General features: G+C 37.3%; 2 protein-coding genes across 4 annotated transcripts in view; both read left to right on the top strand.

Annotated features, from left to right (window-relative positions):
- RIMKLB (ribosomal modification protein rimK like family member B) overlaps positions 1-8,439 on the top strand; it is a 33,626-nt gene extending 25,187 nt beyond the window's left edge. For all 3 annotated transcript variants that reach the window (XM_072336251.1, XM_072336232.1, XM_072336241.1), the window contains 3 exons: positions 710-796; positions 4,200-4,403; positions 5,775-8,439. In XM_072336251.1, coding sequence (XP_072192352.1) covers positions 710-796; positions 4,200-4,403; positions 5,775-6,238 — 755 coding nt within the window. In that variant the 3' untranslated portion in view covers positions 6,239-8,439. The remainder of the gene's footprint in view (positions 1-709; positions 797-4,199; positions 4,404-5,774) is intronic.
- A 2,575-nt stretch (positions 8,440-11,014) lies between these two features.
- The window catches only part of LOC140251965 (alpha-2-macroglobulin-like protein 1), a 67,357-nt gene continuing 64,622 nt past the window's right edge, over positions 11,015-13,749 (top strand). The window contains exon 1 of the mRNA XM_072336194.1: positions 11,015-11,035. The gene's annotated coding sequence lies outside the window, so the exon portion shown is untranslated. The remainder of the gene's footprint in view (positions 11,036-13,749) is intronic.

Raw genomic sequence — 13,749 nt, 5'->3', positions numbered from 1 at the left:
AGAAACTTAAGCCTTAGAAAAGGAGAAACGAGTCACAAGATTTGAATTGTTATTGCTGTCAGGATTGCGCCTTGACTTTGTATTCCATGCTGTTTTTCTGGCTAGTAGTTTGGATGGAACTGTTCCTGGTATTGTCTGTGCTATTTTCCTGTTAGAAAATTCAGATGATAAAGTAGAAGGGCTAAACAGGAACAAGATGGAGAAATCAGGGGACTCAGATTTGAAAGACTGGATTGAGCTTTTTGGGGTTGTGATGAATGGCCATTGTCATTATAAAAAAATTGTTAATCTAAAAGAGGTTTAGATTAGATGTTAGCATTAAATTCTGAACTCGGAGTGGTGAGGCACTGGCACAGGCTGCTCAGGGAAGCCTTGGAGGCATTCAGGGCAGGTTGAGTGGGGCCCCAGACAGCCTGATCTAGGGGTTGGCAACCCTGTCCACAGCAGGTTGTCTGGAACTGAATCTTCAAGGTCTCTTCCAACCTAAGGCATTCCATGATTGTCAATTTGTCTTACATTCTAGGGGGAATAGAAATAAGTAATGCACAAACACCTCAGAATTCTGACCAAATTTTTCTGAACTGTTATTTTTTTTTTTTTTTCTGCATTGTCGAAGTTGGAAGAATGAGAGAATTATATCACAATTAAATCCCTAGTTTGGCTTACACCAGGCTGGTGGCATATAATATTATTGGTTTTCTTTTACCAGGTGGTCATGAGAATTTTGCCAAAATGATTGATGAGGCAGAAGTGCTGGAGTTCCCTATGGTGGTGAAGAACACACGAGGTCACCGAGGTGGGTCTGAGGTCAGAGGTGAAGGCAGGGAGTACTCTGAGCAGTATTTGAGATCTTGTGTTGTCAAGGGGTATTGTTAAGAAGGTTTTTTATTAGGTATTGAACTTTTTTTTGCAGTACTTTTAAGTTCTGCTAGCCTCCAAATTTTGAATGCTTAATAGTCTGCAATACTGGGAAACAGTACATTAGTGACTTTTGCAAGGAGAGCTTTGAATTGTAATGATGGAGGCCTACCTCCAGGGATATAGAGAAGTGCCTACCTGGATTTTAGGGATGTTTCTAAACAGACATAAGAAATAAAATTTTAGTTCAACAAACCTTAATTTGACTTTTCTTTCTAAATGGCTTTTTCTATAGTTGGGATTCTGATTTAAATATAATCTCATATGCAGTTTGTCAAACTGAATCTTTTTCTTTATTTGGAAAAAAAATCTGACAATACTGGTGGTAGTGCAGCAGGTTCATGTGAAATTTTTCTGTTATCAGTCTTTTGTTGAAGTGTTAAATCTAAAATACTACATAAATTCATTTTAATGGTAGATAATAATCTACTAAAGTAAAAAGGTTTGGAATAAATTTTAGAGGTAATTTATATAGGAGATCAAGCTCTTTTTAATCCACTTTGAATAATACTAGAAGAATCTGAAACTGATATAAAAGCACATAAACCAGGAATTACCATAAACTAATAGAAACATACCCACATGATACCACTTCTTCCTTCTTACTGTGCCTGTTTATTTCCACACAGTTATTCTGGTGCATCTCTTCTGAAAGATGATGTAACCATTTAGTAAATTAATTCAGGAATGATTATTAGCTAAATCTAGACTGGTTATGTTTATTTGGATTAATTGCTTCCTTGAATTACCATTTATTTTCACAAATTCTGCACTGACGTAGTGTAAGACTGAGAGCAAAGGGCTACTGCAGTAGAAGATTTTGGCAGTAACACCTATTTGTATGACCTTAAAGTGCTTGCAGACCTTTGGAATCTGTGATGTTGGAATTTGACTTTTCAGCAAGCTGAATTTCACAAATGTGGAGTAACTGAGGTACTGCATTGAGTTTGCCTTGACATTGCTTCTTGTTAAGATCTAGAAATAATTGTAGAGTTTGTAGCTATTGACTTTTCTTTTCCATTTTTAGCTAGAATTCATATGAATCTCTGCTTAAGGCTAGTGCATCCTAGGCTGCATTAGGGAAAGCATTGCCAGCAGGTAAAGGGAAGTGACCTTTCCCATCTACTCAGCACTGGAAAGGCCGCGCCTGGGGTGCTGAATCCACTGTTGGACTCTCAGAACAAGAGGGACATGGAGCTACTGAAGTCCAGCAGAGGGCCATGAAGATGATCAAGAAATTGGAGCACTCTTCTGTGAGGGTAGACTGGGAATAGAAGGAACCATTGAGCCTAGAGAAGAGAAGGCTCAGAGGGGATTTCACCAAGTCTACAATTATCTAAGGGGAGTGTCAAGAGGATAGAGCCAAGCCCTTTGCACTGGTGCCCAATGCCAGTCTGAGCATTAGTGTACACAAACTAAAATGCAGAATGTTCTCTCTAAATGCCAGGAAGCACTTACATGGTATGTGGATGACTGATCACTGGGACAGGTTGCCCAAAATGGTTGTGGAGTTACTTCCATGAAGACACTCAAGCTATCTGGACATGGTCCTGGGCAGCCTGCTGTAGGTGCCCCTGTTTGAGTAAGTGATGGGACTAGATGACCTCCAGAGGATCCTAAAGCATCAATTAATTCTGTAATCTCGTTTACAAAACTTTACATACTGTACATACCATACATTTTAATGCAAATTTATCATGGTGCCTGCACTTTCACATTAAGAGAGTTAGGAAAACTTCTTCAAATTAATTTAAGATGGGCCATTTTCAAATGGTATTTAAAAATGAGACAAATGTGTCCACAGGTGTTGTTTAATGAATGAAAGTCATGCTCACCTAAGCCAATTTTCTGTAGTTTGCTGCTGTTTCAAATGTGCTATTTTTATTTTGCCAAGATTTTGTGGTGATGTAAGTAGTTCTCCTCCAAAGCATCATTAATTCTGTCCAGTTTTAGGAATACAGTAGAAGTAACTGCCTGTAGGAAAGCTTAAGTTGGGCATGGGAGAGATCATGTGGAAGATTTTGCTTTAATGTCTACCTTTAAGTCTGCGTTCTGGTGTTGTGATTCTTCTAAGAGATTCCATGTTCCTCAAGTAGCATTTTGTGCTGTGTAGAACTTAACCCCTGAGAAAGCAGAGGCTTCTCCAGTTGAGCTTTGGAGCACTAGCTATAATTCTTAGAACATTATTTCTGCTAGGTCTGCTACAGTTGCATTTCTGTTAGAATAGGCAGTTTATAAATCGTATTTTAACATTAACATTACAACATAACTCAGTGACAATTCTGCCATAAAAAAAAAGTAAGTGTAGCCTTATTGCAAAACATATGTTTAGTATGACCTGAATGAGTCTTTAACAAACTGGGAGAGGAGTTGGGAGGAGTAGCTAAAGGTGGAAATGGATGACTTCTTGTAAGACTAGAAAAGAGATGGAAGTGACGGAGTCTTCCTTGAATGCTTTTCATTTGTATTAGTAAAATCAGAAGAGAACAGAGAAGTCTTTGGTGTACTGTAGGAAGAAGGATGAAGTGACATATCTGAACTTAAAACAAATCTTTGCTAAGGTTGCTGGCAGAAAAGCCAATAATTTCTGTAGAGCTAGAGGTTTTTTTTTTTTTTTTTTTTTTTCAAAATTACAGTGCATACCATTTACTTTTATGTTTTGTGGAATGCTTAGCTAAGTTTGTCTTGGATAATTTGGAGTGTAGTGTTTTGTTCTGAACTAAGTTGCTTCACTGCTAAACCTTGAGTACTGGGAAGAGCAGCTTTCAGCAGCTTCCTAGTAGTGAAGCAGCTTTGCAATAACACACTAGTTACCTAAGTGCTCCTAGCAGGCTGTTGTTTAGCAGTTTCATGTGATTGGTTCTTGCTGTATGAAACATGTAGGCTGTGGGTCTAATTAAATGTCTACTGCTTTTTGTAGTATTTTTTTTTCCCTTTTTCTCTCATTAAGGACTTGTTAACTTTCCTGCCCTAAAAAAGAACTGAAATTACAAAAACAACTCTTTTTATTTAAAGCTTTTTGTTTTGTTTGTTTAATTTTATTTTTTGTTTTTACACTCTTCTCATGGCTTCTCTTATTCTCTCAGTACTTGAATGCTTAGAGGCACTGAAGAACTGGATTGCTAATGTCCACAGAAGAATTTGTAAATGCATAAGCTACAGATGGTGCATATGAGAATGAGCAACATGGTGGTCTGAGTTTTTACTTTTTTGTGTTGTCATTGACTCAGCACAAATTATTAGCTTCTTCCAATCCTACAATCCATGCTTTTCTTGTACAGGCAAAGCTGTGTTCCTGGCACGAGACAAGCACCATTTGGCAGACCTGAGCCATTTGATCCGTCATGATGCCCCATACCTATTTCAAAAATATGTGAAAGAGTCCCATGGCAAAGATGTCCGTGTCATTGTAGTAGGAGGCCGTGTGGTGGGCACCATGCTCCGTTGCTCTACAGATGGAAGAATGCAGAGTAACTGCTCACTTGGTAAGAAAAGCTTTGGTTATAGTTTTGATCAATATATTTGAATCCAGAAAATGGACAAACCCAGTTGCAATAAGCTGAAAGTTTTATTTTATGTTATCTGTGCTTATCTTTGGATGTTTATGGAGGAAACATGAGAGCAAGATCTAAGTGAAATATGCATCACACAAACCTATAATCTCTGCCCAAAGTATTAGATAGAACAGATGGAAGGGAATGTGAAATTCAAAGAGTACAAACAGAGCATATGATGTGATGGAGTAGAAAAAAAACAGATGATGGTAAACCAGAGAAAAAATGAGACCACCAACTGGGAAGAGAGTAGTATACCAAGAGAAAACAGTTTAAGGCAGCCAACAGCTGAGTTGTGTTTTACAGCTGCTTGTGCTGCCTTAAGTTTCCTCCCTGCAACATTTTTTTTCCCTAAAAGCAATGTCTGTGAGGAAGTTTACTACACTGATTGTTGTATACTTAGATCTGTGTTTCTGCATTGTTTTTTGTAGGACAGGAGAGGTTTCTTAGGGTGAAAGGAGAAGGGAGGGATGGGGTTGCCTGACTAGTAATTTAATTGAAATTACTGAAACTGACTCTAGCAGGGATTGGAAGAAATGTCTTAATGTCCAGTACACTTTTAGTAAGTCAAAATGCATTACAGATTTTAGTTACTAGTTTTTGATGCTGGGGAAATGCAGCCTGAAAGATTTTTCTGCTAAATGTTTTTATTGTTATTTTATATTTTTAAGCTTAAGTGGTGTGATAGCTGAAGTTTGTGTGGTTAGAAGATGGCCTATGTACTAGGCCAGCTGAAGTACAGACAGTGTTCCACAATTCTTTTGTTAGAGACAGTAACTTAGCAAGCTGAGAGAGACACAAGCAAATGAAAATGTCCTAATCCTCTTCACCCACAATTACATTTGGCAGATCTGTATTCTCATCAAGAATTTTGGTTTAATTTTGCTGGATGATTTATTGTGATAACTTAGAAATACATATAGAAAGCCTCTACCTTAAAGGAGGACGCAAGGGTATGTATAGAAAGCCTCTATCTTAGAGGAAGAAACAAAGATGATTTGTTTAGTCATCTTTTTAATTCCCCAAAGATAGCAAAACTATATGTCATCTTTCTTCACTGTTTTTATTACTGTTTTTTAACCAAGTCATAGTCTTGACTTGCCTTTCACAGAATCTTTTGAAGTCCTTCTAGGTTTCAAGTTATTAGCAGTTGTGGCAAGAAGGTTGCTTTTTTGAGTTGTTCTCAGCCCTATGCTTGCAGGCTTGCTTTGGATCTTCAACTGAGGTGCACCAGCCAGACAAGAAGTATGTTGGCCACCTTTGTCCAGTTTAGACACTGAGGTTTTTTTCACTTTTTTCCAGGTGGTGTAGGTATGATGTGCTCACTGAGTGAACAAGGCAAGCAACTGGCAATCCAGGTGTCCAACATTCTGGGGATGGACGTGTGTGGCATTGACCTACTGATGAAGGACGACGGTTCATTCTACGTCTGTGAGGCCAATGCAAATGTAGGTTTCATTGCCTTTGACAAGGCTTGTAATCTAGATGTAGCTGGTATCATAGCGGACTATGCCGCTTCTCTCCTAACCCCCGGTCGCTTGACGCGGCGCATGTCCTTACTCTCTGTGGTGTCCACGGCAAGCGAGAATAGCGAGCCAGAGCTGGGCCCTCCAGCTAGTGCCGTTGTCGACAATATGAGTGCTAGCTCCAGCTCTGTCGACAGCGACCCTGAGACCACGGAGAGAGAGTTGCTCACCAAGCTCCCGGGGGCTCTATTCAACATGAACCAGCTATTAGCCAATGAGATCAAACTTCTTGTGGAGTGATGCTACATGTAAATAGATGACCAACAGAACTCTCTTGTAAAATTTTCTTTGAAACCAACTTGCAGTGCTGTTTATTAGAGAAACTCAGAGAAATGAGGAAAGGAGGATCAATCAAGAGAGCAAGATTAAATGTGTTCTGTGACTGCTGCCTCTGTTTTTTTGCAGAACATAATATTGTGATAATTCTTCAGCACTGTTGTTGTAATGAAGATGTTTAATTTGCAGCCTAAATGGGAGTTTTATTTGGATGCTGCTTTGGTTCTGCAACATATTGCAGTGCATGGGTGTTCACGGGAAAGCACTGAAATATGATTAACTGGAAGATTTTCAGAAAGCTCTGGCAGCTCTCTAGAAACTTTTGTGAATTAATGCAGCAGTTAGTTCTCTTCTGCTCTCTAAGGCCCGATCCTGTAAATTGCTGACTGCCTTTAATCTCAGTGAGAGTTGAAGGTGTTACATGCCAGGTATTTAAAACTCCTGGACACCTACTGTTCCCACTCTTGTGGTAAATTCAGCATAGTTTTGAAACCATCTGTTTCAGACCTTACAGGATGTGGCCCTTCAAATGATGAGGCAGAGGCGTGTCAGTTGCCCTAATGTGAGCTTCGGTACAAGTTTCAAATTGGTGCCATCTTGATATTAACTGGCAGATATGTGTCTGTTTTTCTTTATAAGGCATTTGAAAGAGGATTTCTAGTACCTCAGATGTTTTTCACTTCAAATCCTGAGTTTGGGAGGTATGCAGGGGAATTGGTCGTATTATATTGGTGGCAGAAGTGACACGTTCTACCAATTTTTTTGCATGATTGGAGGAGTTAAACAGCACTGTAATGTTTGGTATACAAAATAATGTTTAATCCAATGTGAAAAGAAATTACACTAGTTTAAAAAAAACAGTGTGCACTGGCTTGTATTTGTTAGTGTTTTAGTCGTTTTGAGAGAGATCTGCAATGTTATTAGTTCCTTTTTTTTTTTTTTTAATACATGCTAGTCCAACACTCCCTTCTCTATGCCTGCATCTTTAACAGTGGCCAAAGTGAAAACACTGCAGACTATTTGTTAAGAAAACACTGAGCTGAAGTCTGTACTATGGGTTTTTAGTTTGTTTTTACGTTTTTTTTTTTGTTTTTTTTTTAGTGGGAGGTTTTTTTGTTTTGTTTTTTTTTGCTTTTTATGGGAGAAAAATGTCATAAGGCGTGGAGAAGCAAAAAGTGATTAGAAATCTAGAGGTGCATTAGAATAAAGTTGCAGTTCATACAATACTTAAAAGGCTTACTTTTTCCCCACTGAGAATATTTAAAAGCTGATGTCAGAAATCCAATGTGAGAAGTTCTCAATTTTTTTGCAAATGTGCAGCAAATTAATTAAGAAAAAAAAAAAAGGAAAAAAAAAAGGAGAAAAAAAAAGGGAAGAGAGCTCAGCCAGAATAATAATAATAATAATAACAAGTATAACCTAGGTCCATAAACATTTAACAAATTGGTTCTGTACTCTTATGTGTATGTGGTGTGAACGCACACACTTGTGTGAGTTTGTGAACGCGCATTTGCTTCGCTTCATTTTGGGTTTTGTCTATTTAGATCCTGATTTTTTATTTTTTTTTTTCCTAGGCTACCTGATTTTTCTTAGTTGTTCTGGCTGTGCATTTTCTCGTTAGCCTTGAGATGTTTTGGGTAACACATAACCAGAACAGAGATACTGAGTCAGTTTTTCAGTCCCTATGTTTCCTTCCTCCTTTTCTTCCACCTTCTCCTCTCTCTGTTCTCATTCCATTCCCAGTTTTCTGGGATCATAAAGCCCTGGAACTATATATATATTTATATATATATATATATATAAGATAAGCCTCTTTTTTAAGTACACAAAGTAAAACGTTTACAATTGAAAAACAATCTTGTGAAAATAGGGTTTGTTTGGAGGGGGGTTGTGTGTGTGCAATGCTGCTGTTTCCTGGATACTTTAATGAAGCATGTCTCATGTACCCTCTGAGGCTCTGCACTGCCCACCTTTGCAGCCCCTATTCACCTCTGTGCTGCTCTGCTGTTTTATCTTCACTTGGACCTTAAACACAACTCATGGACACTATGCAGAGAGTCTTCAAGAGGCAATAAACAGAACAGTATTAACCTGCTTTCGTGGAGGTTTGATCATGCTTCTTTGTACAGTTCTTTTTTAATTTTTTTTTTTTTTTTTTAAATTTTGAAAGGAATGTAATAAAATGGCTTTTTTCTTTTTTTTTTGGTAGAATTAAATATTATTATTAAAATCAAGTGTAAGGTTGCCTTGTGGTGTTAAGCAGGAGAAGCGGGCTAGCTGGTCCAGCAACAAAAGGGACTTCAGCAATCTGGATATTTTCAAATCTTTTCTTCCTAAGCCGTCTAGTGCACAGGTTGTATCTGAAGAATATAAAGTTCTTTAACTTCTATGAAGAGCTGCAGAAACAAAGAACATGAAAGCTGATATTCTGGTCACTAAGCAGTACACTGTCTTTCAGAAACTCTTCTCCCCCTGTGTGTTTATCTAAGGGGAATTTTGGATGTTGGTTCTTTTTTTTTTATTATTTTTTATTGGTAGGTGCTTGCACTCATTTTGTAGCTGATGGGTCAGTCTTCACATTTTCAGCTTCGGCTGAAAAGCACATGTGGAATAGAAGCAGGGAGCCAGCATATGCTAGCTGGTATAGTAGGACTTCTGTACTTCTGTTGCAATAGTATCTTTAAGGCAAAAGAACAGATAACTGAACAATCTGGGCTGTCTTTTAAGGCTCCATTCTATTTTGTGGAGAAATGTTGTGTTACACAGTAACTTTACATTTCTCTCACCCTTTTAGAATATCCAAGTAACATTTAACGTAATAAAATAGATGTAGTAAATAACCATGATATTTTTTTTTTTTTTTGACAAACAGTGGGTTGAGAGACTTACAGTTTGGTTCCTTTGTGGTAAGATACTCCTCTGTGGTTGCTGCTTCCAAAGCAATTTTGGAGATAAGTCTTTGCACGGTGATCAGGAAAGGAAGCAATATTTGAAACGTTGTATATGTTTGTCTACATAGGTTATTGATATTGCATATGAAAACCCCACTTGAAGGTTTACTGGTACAAATGGACACACTCATCTGATGTATTTACTTGCTATTTATTCGTTGCTTCTTGAAATAGTGAAATGTACAAAATGTTATGGGGTGTGGAGGGGAGGTTCTTGCTATTACGTTAAGTAAAAAAATGTATCCAAGTGTGGCCCATTGTAACCAGGCCAATATTTCCCATTGAAGGTGAACTTAACAGACCTCAGCTTTATATGCTGTATTTCCTTCATTTCCAAATGCTGAAAAACACTTGCTAAAGTTTCGTACAGTTGCATTAAAACTACCTGCATATTTGAGTTTGGAATTTTATGTTGGATAAAGTAATCAATATACAGCCACATTATAATAGTGTTAGTACATCTTATAGTGATAGAAATATTTCTGTGTTTCTTAATTCTGAAACAGCCAGTTAGAAACTCTCTTGCTTAAGTATCTTACACTAAACACAACTTAAGTATCTTACACTGATTTTTTTTTTTTTTTTTTTTTTTTTTTTTTTTTTTTGTAACAGTGGAGACTTTCTTCTGTTCAATTTAACATGTTTCTAATTGATGTCTTGCTATGTCAATGTATGGATTGTATCTTAAGCTTTGTATTTCATGCTTTGGTGTGTTTGATAAAAATAATCTAATTCAATGTTATAGCACATCATTCATAATGCAATAATAGAAGGTCAATGCTTGATGAGTATGTGGACTGTTGAAGCTTCTTGTTCTGAACTAGCGGTCCCTATTTGTGCATTTTCTTCCACTTTGTGAGCTATCTTTCATGTGAGATACTTATTCAGGAAGTATCCTTTGGAGCACCAGTGTACTTCAGATGCAAAGGATACTTCTTAAGGAATTATATTGGAATTCAAAATCCAACACATGACATCAGTGACATTTGCTAAATCTTGTCTCCCTTTTGTTGTGGGTATCTGTCAGTTAAATATATAAGTGACTCTATGGGCTTTAGAAAGACTTCGTGAAAACAATTTGCATGTACTATAATCTCACGGCTCACTCTTTTTGAGAAGGTTTATGGGCGTTATGGCTGGTGCAAGATAAACGACCCACTTCTGTTCTCTCTGTGGAATTGTAGGTGCTCAGACAGGTAACCTCTGTTGCTATTGCCTTTTTTAATTTTTGAATTTTTCAGCGTTATAGGAATTGCTTTAAAATGAACACTGAAGGCTTCATAAACCTTCATAAAGTGTTATAAACTGCAGTATTTATAAACCAGATTTTCTTTCTTTGTTTAGTGGGTGACTTTTGGAGTATTCTGATGGTATATCTTGCTGTTGGAATCTCCAAGCCTTTCATATTTCTGTTTTTAGTTGAAAATATTTTATTTATTCGTTTTAATTGATAGCAGAAATTTGATGCATGAATTTTGGATGGGTTTTGTTGTTGCTTTATTCTGTGTGACTTAATCTCCCTCCTTTGTTTTTTTTCTCTTTCTTTTTTTTTCTATTTTTTTTTTTTTTTTAAACAGAAATATTTTTTAACAGTGCACTTTCTTACTGTTCTCTGCAAAAATTTTCAGGAACCAAAAAAGTCAAAACAATCCAGAGAAAACCTTTCCTTCTCCCCTTTCTGATGGCAAGAATGAGAACTTAAGAAAAGTATTCGAGAATGTTCCTTCCTAAACTTTTCCTCTCAGTAATGCAAGTGGGTAACATGATAAACATGGCAGTTTGGTGACATCTAAAACCGCCCTGTTGTCAGGTAAATTGACTCTTTTTCTGGTCTTATTGTAACCTTCATAAGTTTGGTAACTTGTCTGCCTTCCTCACTTGTCTGCCTTCCTCTCTCCCCATTTTCCCTTTTAGTCCTTTTTGGTCAAACTTCTCGAATGATATTTTCGCAGCATAATTTAATTAAAATTCTACTTTTCTTCTTTATTTCCTTTTGTTCTACATGTTGACCTTTAAGAAATCTGTCACTGCCCTTTGCTTTACTCAGATGAGACAAAAATGAGGACAGGATAGAAGTCCTCTCATGTTGATTCCTGTAATACCTTAATTTCTAAATTCAGCAGAGCAGAATCCAGACAAGGAGACAAGGGGGGCTGATTTTTTTTCTCATTATGAAGGATGAGGCTTAGGAAGCTGGGGCTGTTTAGTCTGAGGAAGAGGAGGCTGAGGGGAGACCTTATTGCCGTCTTCCAGTACCTGAAAGGTTCTTACAGTGAGAGTGGGGCAGGTCTCTTCTCACTAGCGACATGTGACAGGACGAGGGGAAATGGCCTCAAGTTGCACCAGGGCAAGTTTAGGTTGGATATTAGAAAGAACTTCTTTACAGAAAGGGTGGTTAGGTACTGGAATGGGCTCCCCAAGGAGGTGGTTGAATCGCCATCCCTGGATGTGTTTAAGAGCCGTTTGGATGTGGTACTCAGGGATATGATTTAGCAGAGGTTTGTTGTTGTGGTATTGTTTCGTGGTTGTTTTTTGTTTTAGTTTTGTTTTTTTTTTTAAGAGATAGGCTACTGGTTAGGCTGAGGTTGGACTTGATGATCTTCAAGGTCTTTTCCAACCTGAGTAATTCTATGATTCTATGATTCTATGAGGAATGCACTTGTCTTTAATGATAGAGGCAGTTGTCTGCATTGATCTAAGAACTTGTACACTTTATCCTTCTCTGTTAACTTCTTTCCTTATTCTGAAACCACTTCAAAGGTGGTGAGAATTTCAAGTTTTTTTACTTGATGTGTAGAGGAGCTTTATACACAATGATAGATATTACGTAGTTGGAATACATGACTTCATACAGGCTCCCAAGTTTCCTGTTGTGCTAATTTATTTCCCACGATGAGTAAAGATTTAGTGCTCATTTCAGATGTTTTTTCAATTTAGGTTGTTCTAAAAGGAATGTCTCCTGTTTATTTCCAAGGAAACCACAACGGATGTAAAGAGCATGGTAACACTAACTCATAGAGCAAATTCTCAGTTTCAAAATGCTGTTTTTCAACATAGTCACCATCAATAGTCTGTCCAGTTTCCAGGAAATCTGGAAAGATCACCTCTTTCTCATCCCAAAGGTCTGTGCATCTTGAACTTATTTGTCACATGGTGACAAAATCTTGTGGAATACTGGCAGGAAGGTTCTGTCTCTGCTTTGTACCACAAACATTCACCTCTGATGTTGTGGGCCAACTTAATAAAATAGGAGGCATTACTTTTGGAACAGCCTTAGTATGTACATTAATTACTATTATCATTAAATAATCTATATTTCTTACTGTTAGTATATATTTTTCTGGAACATAGTGAACTTATCAACACTGCCATAAGTTGCATCTTAGGTTTAACGTGGGAGGAATAATTTCAGTGCCAAGTTTTGCTCTCAATTGTGCTGAGAATAACAGGGAATTTCTGTGTACATCAGTGGTGTGATATTCAGTTTCACTGGTGTAGTTGAGTGTACAATTTATGTCTTTAATTTTACTTTCTAGATGATTTTGCAGACCTGTAATGTATTCATGTTTCCATTGCTTTTTCTTTTCAGCCACACTTGCTTCTTGCATCTCAACACTGGCAGGCTTTGCCTTTATTTGTATATATTTTTGTGAATCAGCAGCTATAGGATACAGTTGTAATACCTTCAGGCATGTGGTGGTTGGGTCTTCTTGGGGGGGAGAGCCTTGTGGGTTTGTATTAATGTGTAAAAAATATTTTTTCTTCAAGTTTGTTAAATTCTCATTAGCTCATAATTTGGTATTTCTAATCCTATTTCCTATGTGTTACTCAAAGATTTTCTTGGAAGAAATGCAGTACTAGTTCTTTGTAGTGTTTGGAAGATAACGTTTTTGGGAAGATTGGTGAAAATTTATTGCATTCCCCAGAAATTAATTTTAACGTTGCTTAAAAGATGATTTTACAGATTATGCTCCTTCTTGCTTATGGAATAGCAGCTTTCAGAGCCTTCTGCTGATTCCCATTGTTTTGCTTAAAGCATTAAGAATCTTGTAGAACATGAATAAAACCATGACACCTTAGACAAAGGATGATGTTTATGTGAGTGCTAAACAAGAAATTCCTCCGTATGCTCTTCTGCCGCAGCAGAGTGATGAAAGTGTTAGGTGGCAGCAGCAACAGCAGAAGAAACTCGTATGACTGTGACCTGGGACATCTACAGTATTAGGAAAAATGCAAGAAAAAACATTGCAAAATTTTAACTGGGGGAAGGGGGGTTGAGGAGAGACAGAGTCCATGAGCTGTCCCATTTAATGCAGAATCTAATTTACTGAATTGAAATAATTAAAAGACTGTCTGTAATACAGTAGAAATGCAGGTCTGTCTGATTTGGTATTTGGTTACCTGATGTCCTTGTTGCGGTCTTTGATTCCACATTCCATATTCTAGTTTCCCCATTGTTTCTCTAAGGTACAGTACTTTCTTTAAAAAATTAAACTTACCTAAAATTGCCACATCTTTAGTGTA

Source organism: Excalfactoria chinensis, chromosome 1, assembly GCF_039878825.1.
Source record: "Excalfactoria chinensis isolate bCotChi1 chromosome 1, bCotChi1.hap2, whole genome shotgun sequence".
Taxonomy (NCBI): Eukaryota; Metazoa; Chordata; class Aves; order Galliformes; family Phasianidae; genus Excalfactoria; species Excalfactoria chinensis.
This window is presented reverse-complemented; position numbering and strand designations above follow the sequence as displayed.